Source organism: Spermophilus citellus (genome assembly GCF_964194105.1).
Source record: "Spermophilus citellus genome assembly, chromosome: 17".
NCBI classification, from domain to species: domain Eukaryota; kingdom Metazoa; phylum Chordata; class Mammalia; order Rodentia; family Sciuridae; genus Spermophilus; species Spermophilus citellus.
This window is the reverse complement of record NC_138199.1, coordinates 49,651,812-49,660,026: the sequence shown is the minus strand read 5'-3', so window position 1 is coordinate 49,660,026 and position 8,215 is coordinate 49,651,812. Positions and strand designations below refer to the sequence as shown.

At 58.6% G+C, this 8,215-nt stretch overlaps 1 protein-coding gene across 1 annotated transcript; it reads left to right on the top strand.

Annotated features, from left to right (window-relative positions):
- The first annotated feature begins 502 nt into the window (after positions 1 to 502).
- Positions 503 to 4,975, top strand: NXPH3 (neurexophilin 3). Its single transcript, XM_081271699.1, has 2 exons — positions 503 to 1,005; positions 3,403 to 4,975. The coding sequence occupies exons 1-2, from the start codon at positions 952 to 954 to the stop codon at positions 4,105 to 4,107; spliced, it is 759 nt and encodes a 252-aa protein (XP_081127825.1). The 5' UTR covers positions 503 to 951; the 3' UTR covers positions 4,108 to 4,975.
- The last annotated feature ends 3,240 nt before the right edge of the window (positions 4,976 to 8,215 follow it).

The window sequence follows — 8,215 nt, the reverse complement described above, 5'->3', positions numbered from 1 at the left end:
AGTTATTACTACGGTCTAGTGATACTCCCAGGTCCTCTAAGAAGAAACGGAATGCACCGTGATAACAAAGGGAGTGAAGGCTAGACACTTAGAAGACTGCAATAGGAAGATGTCCTCTTAGAATGGGTTTGGGAAAAATTATCTTTCCAAATTCCAGGACTCAGGGTTGGGGGTAGGGCAGCAGATTTCTGATGCCTGCTTCGGGAAAACAGGATCCTGACAGAGGGGTTGAAAAGGTAGAGCCCTTATGCCTTGCTATCACCCTCTCTGTTCCTTTCCCAATTACTCCGCCCCACATCCTGCCCCCTTCGCTGGAGAGCCAGCGTCCTCAGTCCCCGAGCTGTGGGCCGGCAGGGGAGGAGTTAACTCTGGAGGTACCGACTGGGCTCACCGTACCTGCCGCCGCCGCCGCCGCCAGTGGGAGGGACGAGGAAGCCGGAGCCGCCTGGGCGCCAGGAGCGCTCCAGTCTGGCGGGGCGCAGCGCGGGGAGCGGGCAGCCGAGGCTCAGCGCAGCCCGGGGCGTCCGCCAGGGGGCGCGCTGCGACGGGGCGGGAGGGGCCGTCTGGTCTGGGGAATTAGCACCGGGGACGGGCGCGCGCGCTGGTCCCCAGCACATCTGGGCGAGAGCCGAGCCGCTGGAACCGAGAGGGGCGCGGAGCGCATATTTAGAGCCGCGGAGCCGCTGGAGCCCTTCGAGGCGCTCGGGGCACACATCTGGGACCTCGAGCGGGGACGCGCCGGGCACAGCTGGACTCGGTGTGGGGGGCGGCGGCTGTACAGCTGGACCGAAGGGGGCGGGGTCGGTCCTGGGAGACTGGCTGAGGGGAGGGCCGCGAGCCGCCAAGGACTGGAGCATGGGACCGCGCGCCTAAAGGAGCAGGAAGGGGAGAAAGGGGCCTGGGACCCCGAAAGGAAAAAGAGAGGAAGGCGGACAAGAGCAGAAGAGGACGATGCAACTGACTCGCTGCTGCTTCGTGTTCCTAGTGCAGGGCAGCCTCTATCTGGTGAGTGGTCCGCGGGGAGCTGCGCGGAGGGGCGGGGGCCGGAGGATCGGGGGAGAGCGCGGGAAGCTTCTGAGCCCTGAAAGTTTCTCCCTTCCCCCGGTATCCCAGGGATGGAGGGGAAGACTGGAGGCTGGGGGAGAGGGCGGGTCCGAGGCCGGGGACTGGACAGATAGGGTTAATAGGGGCGGGGAGAGGGTGCTTGACTGGCCCACCCACTCCGCGGCTGGTGGCCGGAGGTGCGACTAGCACTAGGGAAAAGGCCTGGAGCCGGGTCGCCAAGGGTTATCCGACCCCTTCCCAGCACCCTGAGAGGCGCGGAACGAGGATGGAGGGGTAGGTGTGGAGCCCGTGACCTGCCAGGTCAGGGGACACGGGTTTCTCCCCTGACCTCTGGGACCTAGAGAGCCCTGGGCTCTGGGTGCTCCAGCGCGCGGAGACGGTCCAGGCAGGGGGCGGCCCCCGCGTCCCTCCCTGCCGCCTTCCCTCCCGCTCCCTCCCTCCTCGCCTGTTGTTTTCCTCTCCTCTCCTGGCTGCGCGCAGCCGAAGCCCCACAGGACCTGGGCAGGCGGCTCCCGCCCCGGGCGCTCGCGGTAGATGAGTGGAGCGCCCTGAACCCGCTCCCCGGGCGCTGTCTCGCGGCTTCCCGGCGGTCCAGGACGCAGAGAACCCCACCCCCGACCCCAACCCAGGGCTTAACTCCCCTGCTACTCTTAGCCCGACGCCCCCCGCCCCACCCCGCCCCAAATCCATCCTGGAGAAGCCTCAGCTGCACATCTGGATCTGCCTCTTATCTCAAAACAATAATCCCCTCTGCCCAGCACCCTCGTTCCACTGTTGGAAGAGCCCTTCCCTGCTTAGTCCTTACCTGCGGCCCTTTCAGCTGTGACCCCCAGGGTCGAGTACATACAGGTGAGCAGCCCTAAACCAAGCCCCTGGAGTCTCCCTTCCCGGATGTTCCTGAACCCCACCAGGGGGCCTTCCAGGCAGGCCAGCTTTGGCCTTGGGGCAGAGATGGGCTTGGCCACAGCACAGTGGCAGGCCCTTCCAAGGCCAGAACAAGGGGTACGAAACCCCCAAACTCCTTTGGCTATCCACATCCAGCAGCCCCATCCCATTATCACCATCAGACCCACACATTGCCGGCTGAATTGGTGTCCCTGGGGCTGGTGGCAGGCAAATGGGTGAGAACTCTCAAAAACTAAACAAATACACAAGCAGGCCACTGCCCTCAGGAAATCTTCTAACCTCCCTGAGTGAGGCCCTGCAGAGCTGCCAAGAACCTGGGTCAGGCCGGCTCTGGTGGCTCTCATCACTCCTCCAGGAAGCCTCCCTGGGTGCTGACTGACACCTAACTGAGCCTGCAGAGGCAGTTCCAGGCCTGGCAGAGTTTTACAGGACATTTGGGCTGGGAATGGGGCTTGGATAAAATTCTTTTTTAAAAGACATCTGGTCTGTGAGGCTGGGAATACATGGCGTAATAGGAAGGCTGACCCTATGTGACCTTAGCCTTGTTTGCTCTGATGTAACCTCTGAGCCCTGATGTCCTCTGTGAAATGGGAATAATCAGAACTCCTACTCATAATGCAAGTAACATCTTGGCATGTCATCATCAATGTTCCCCAGAGAAGTGTTTGGCTTTCCATACCCTAGGCCATCCTGGGTGTGGCACTCCCTTCCCGTCTCCCCCTAGTCCTCCTGCCAAAACCTACGCTGCATTTATTTGTACTTGACAGAGAATTTCACTGGATTCTGTGATCTTATTTCACTGACTGTTGACTCTTTTTGCATTGAAGAGTAGCAGTTATCCTAGGTTAGGGACGGTGTCTTACCCAACAGGCTAGGAAAGTCCCCAAAGGCAGGAACTGTTCTCCTGTCTACTAGAAGACCCTAGGTTAGTAAGGGGCTCCCCTAGCTGACTCGGGGCTCTTTGAGGGCAGAGAATGTGCCTCTGGGACCAGCCTGGGTGTTTCACAGAGGCCGGCAGGCATTGTACCTCTTCCATCAGACTAGGGGATTTCGCCATCAGATGGGACTTTTCCAAGATCAGCAGCTGAGTCTCCCCCATCAAAGTGGGACTGCCTAGGACAGGGCCTTGGGTCTCTGGTGCCATAATCCACTAGAAAGAATTTCTGACAATCCTTCCAGATTTGAAGGCAGGACAGTGGGGAGAGGTTGTGGGAATGACTTAAGTGTCCAAACAAGAGATGGGACCATCCTTCAAGCCACAGTCATGCTGACCCCAGCATAAGTGGGCACCTTGCAGGAGCCCCTCAGCCTGAGTCAGAGTCGAAGGAAAAGACAGGGACAGAGATAACACTGTGGTAGGGAGTGGCAGACCAGAACTCCTGGGTCCTTCGGGTACAGAGCTCTCACTCTCTTTCCAACTCCCTTCCATAGGTCATCTGTGGCCAGGATGATGGTCCCCCTGGCTCAGAGGACTCTGAGCATGATGACCATGAGGGCCAGCCCCGGCCCCGGGTGCCTCGGAAGCGGGGCCACATCTCACCTAAGTCCCGCCCCATGGCCAACTCCACTCTCCTAGGGCTGCTGGTTCCACCTGGGGAGGCTTGGGGGGTCCTTGGGCAGCACCCCAACCGCCCAAACCACACCCCACCACCCTCAGCCAAGGTGAAGAAAATATTTGGCTGGGGTGACTTCTATTCCAACATCAAGACAGTGGCCCTGAATCTTCTCGTCACGGGGAAGATAGTGGACCACGGCAACGGGACCTTCAGCGTCCACTTCCGCCACAATGCCACGGGTCAGGGCAACATCTCCATCAGCCTTGTGCCCCCCAGCAAAGCTGTGGAGTTCCACCAGGAACAGCAAATCTTCATTGAAGCCAAGGCATCCAAAATCTTCAACTGCCGGATGGAGTGGGAGAAGGTAGAGCGGGGCCGCCGGACCTCCCTCTGCACCCACGACCCAGCCAAAACCTGTTCCCGAGACCATGCGCAGAGCTCAGCCACCTGGAGCTGCTCCCAGCCCTTCAAAGTCGTCTGCGTCTACATTGCCTTCTACAGCACAGACTACCGACTGGTCCAGAAGGTGTGCCCTGATTACAACTACCACAGCGACACCCCCTACTACCCCTCTGGGTGACCCTGGGCAGGCCACAGAGGCCAGGCCAGGGCTGGAAGGACAGGCCTGCCGGTGCAGGAGGCCATCTGTCTGGACGCTGAGCAGGGAAAGGGATGGGCATCAAGGCAGGGAGGGGGGTGGAGAGAAGGAGATGCCAGGTGGGGCCAGGACCAAGTCTCTAGTGGAGGGGAAGGGTCCCCAGTGCTGGCCCCAACCCAAGGTTGTGGAGCTGCTGGAACCCAGGAGCACTGGAGGAGGAGTGGGCTCTGGGCACCCTACAGGGCTTCCCATTGAGCCAAGGCAGATGCCAGGCCCTGAGTAGGCAGACCAGGATGGCCCCAGATCAAGTCATGAAGAAGACCCTGGCTCCCTCCTGGCCATCCTGAGAGAAGACAGCATCAGGCAGGGGGGTTTCATCAGTGGATGCACCAAGTAATAGCTCGGGCTGGCTGGCTGAGGCAAGGTTTCCTTGGAGCCCATGGTAGGCAGCTCTAGCCCCTTTCCTGCACAGAGAACAGCAGGAGACTCAAGTGGTCACTTGGAGGGCTTTGAGGTTTGGACAAATAGACCACCGGCCTCCAGCCAGCCACCCCTTTCCACAGTGCCCTCTCCTGCCAGCACTCTGCTCTCTCACCCACCCTCTTGCTGATAGTACACCATTCTCAAACTGAGACAGGACAGTGGTGGTCCTCCTAGCACTAAGGCCATGGGTGGAAGACCACCCGTGTGCTGTGTCCCTCCTGCACTGCACCCCCTTCTGAGAGTGGTTCCTCAATAGTCAGCCCCACCTGTCAGACTGCACCTCTCCTGATAGGGACGAGCCTGGGGTAGGACGGAGGGCATGCTGGGTCTGTTCCCTAGTGTCTGTCTGTGGGCGGGGGGAGGGGCGGGAAGTCTCGTGAAATCACCTGATTGTCAACTTCCATGTGCAGAGTCTTGTTCTTGGAACAGGGAATAAAGCTTTCCCCCAGGACACTGCATTCTGAGTTGTCCAGGGAGGGGTCCCCGAGAGTCCCTGGTCTGGTCAGCATTTCTCAAGGGCAGGACACTGCTGGGCAGCAGAGCCGCGAGGCTCCATAGCTGGTGTTCGCTGAGGCTCCAGGGCTGCCCTCTCCAGGCCCCTTTCCAGGCCATCAGATCCAGCACCGGAACCAGAGTGACTATCCCATGCTTGGTGCTCCTGGGGCTGGGGGTGGCCTCTGCAAGAGCAGCTCAAGGAGGAAGAGCTGGCGGGTGGGATGGGCCAAATCAGGTACACCTTGTCCTCCCTGAATTGCCACCCAGGCCAGCCCTAGTGTCAGAGGACCAGTAGGTCCTAGCCCTGCCATTACTTTTCTGTGTGGCCTTGTTCATTATCCTCTCTGGTGTCTTTCAGTTTTAACAGGAGAGGTCTGCCCAGACCAGGGGTTCTTAAATGTGAGTGGACATCCGGATTACCTAGAAGGTTGTGACCACACAGATTCCTCGGTCCTAAGGTTGGGGTGGAGTGAAGGACAAAGGGGACTGAAAGCAGCCATTCTCTTCTCCCAGCCTGCAAGCCTCAGAATGGATGGTTGCCCATGACTCCCTACCAGGAAATTGGTTGGCCCTTTAGGGGATCAGTGAGGGGAAGGCTAGAGCCTCACCCCACTCCACCCCGTCCCCTGTCCCTCTGGTGGTCATTCTGGGTCTGCTGTCTTGGGAGGTCAGTGCTCAGGTTCCCTGGATCCCTTTTAGCAGCGTCATCACAGTGGGGAAAGACCTGTACAAGGACGCATGGACCCACCACCTCTGGCCTTTGCTCCTGCCCAGCAGCACCTAGCTGCCGCACACTGCAGCACAGAGCCATGTGGGCTGAAGAGCCACCTTGGTGCAAACCCACCTTGTGTGAAGTGACCCAGAAAGAAGTGGCTTGAGCTCATGTTCCCATTCCAGCATTCCCCTGCCCCCTTGCTTCCTGGGGCCGCCTCTCCTGAGCCAACTTGAGACACACAAGCCCCTCCAAGCCTCTTTCTCCCTCTCTACCCTGTGGCCAGGTGCTGAGAGTTCAGAGAGGCTCAGGGTCAGGAGGCTTGGTGCTGCTGGAATCTGGAGGTACTTCCACCTACGGATGCTCTCCAGACACCAAGGAGGACCTCGCATCATGCTGTGGGGTCTGGAGGAAGACAGGAAGGAGCGGTGGGGCTGTCCCCAGCTCCCGGTCCTATGTGGCGGCTGAACTCTCAGCAGGACCTGGGGGCACTCTGACCCACTCCCTCCTGCTCTTCTGCTCCCGCAGAGAGCCAGATGCTGCCGACAGCTGGAGGGCTCGGCCTTCCTGGCACACAGTTCTGCCTGCACAGGGGGTGGGTTCATTTTAATAACTTCATTTCACCCTCATGCACACTGCTGCCTCATTCCTCCTTTCCTGCCTTCCCCGGCAACCACGCTGTTCTTCTAGCTTGAATTTTGCTAACAGACTTCCTTCCCAATCTCAATTCTTTGGAACAGGCCTCTGGTCGCTACTATTCTTGCCAGACATATCCTGAGTCCTCGTATATTCACAAGAGTAACAGGTCCACTCAACTTCCCAGGTCTAAGAAGGCAGCTACCTTTGTCCTTGCGGGCAAAGTCTACAGCTTCCCCCACCCAGATGGACCCCAGCTGGAGTTCAGAAAGGCTCAGGGACATGTGCCAGGACATAGGAGGGGCCCATGAAGTGGTGTGACCTCCCACCCTAGCCATTCCCACATTTATGGGAATGTTGGTTCCTCTTGAAGGAGCTCATCTACTCCCTATTGAAAGAGTCCAGGGCCCACCTTCACCCCAACCCTGTGGCTTCTCCACACCCCCCCACACCTGATGCCCTTCAGGGCCATCTGAACTCTCCTTGGACTCCATTCTGCTGGTCCTGTCCTGTTCCCACATCCATTCAGTCTCCCCCATCAGAATGGAGCCCCTGAAGCAAGCCTACCAGACAAGGGGCTCTTTTTTGAAGATATGACTGCATCCCTCACCCCATCAAATTGGGGAGCACCTAGAGCCAGGGGCTGGGCTGCCTTCATTAGATTGAAATTCCTGAGGCCAGCATCTGTGCCTCCCTCATCAGACTGAGTGCTCCCTGAGGGCAGGGACCCTTCCTACTGAGGGTCCTGGGTGGAGACCAAGCCTCCCTCATCATGCTGGAGTCCCCCCTTCGATGCCCAGAACCTCACTATGGAGGAAGGGAGAACCTCTCGCTTTTTTCTAAGCAACAGGACACCTGAAGGCTGCCTCTGCCCTTCAGCTCTGCACCGAGGCACTGCTGTTCCCGTCTCCAGGGTGCACCTTCTCAGCAGTCTGCAGAGCCAGCAAGAGGGAACGAACACGTGTCAGGTCAACTGGCAGTGATGCTGAGTCCTCCTCTTGACAGAGCTTAAGGCAAAAGTGAATGGGTGTCTGGTCCCTCCATTCTCCTTCCCTGAGATGAGCAAGCAGGAACTGAGTCACCCCCTCCCCATCCTTGGCAGGAAAGCTGATGACCTTGCATGTGGCAGACTCCTGCAGAGAGGCCCATTGCTCAGAGGCACAGAGGTGGGTGGGTGGTTGGGGAAGCTGGGGGAAGGGACTATGGGGGTGGAGTTAACTGAAGGTCATAGGATGACCAAGGATGGGATCACCCAGTGTAGGGAGATGAGGGAGACACAATGAACCAGTTGCTCTGCTCTGTGGGAAGTGATCCAATGTCATGGTTGGGAGTGGGAGAGAGAAATGTTACTTCCAAAGACTCTGAGTCCTGCGGTGCTGCCAGGAGAATCGGAGGCTGGGGTGACAGGCGACAAGAGGCACCATCAGCCCCACCAGGCAGAGGCAAGATGGGGTGGGGGTGGTACCTGCTGATTATGCCAAAGTCCTGGAGTGGCAGCTGACACCATCCCCAAGGCACAAATACCAGAGGAGACCTGGGGGCTGGTCCTTGTTCTACAGGGGATCTTGTTTCCTGTTGGCCTGCTGAGCTCAAAGGTTGGTCCAATAATAAGTCCCACCAAGGATGCCTAGTTTAAGGGCTCTTCCTGCATCATTGCAGGGCCACCTGGCTAGGTGGTTCCAAGGGACAAGACAGCTCCTCCTGAATCAATGAAAAAGTATCATGGGTGTACATGAGGTCCAGGAAGGTCCTTGTCCTGGGCCT

Bases quoted from the DNA above. Each gene is read 5' to 3' on its own strand.
- NXPH3 (XM_081271699.1), top strand. From the start codon at position 952: ATGCAACTGACTCGCTGCTGCTTCGTGTTCCTAGTGCAGGGCAGCCTC. The intron at 1,006-3,402 runs GTGAGTGGTCCG...TCCCTTCCATAG, and splicing joins TGCAGGGCAGCCTCTATCTG to GTCATCTGTGGCCAGGATGA.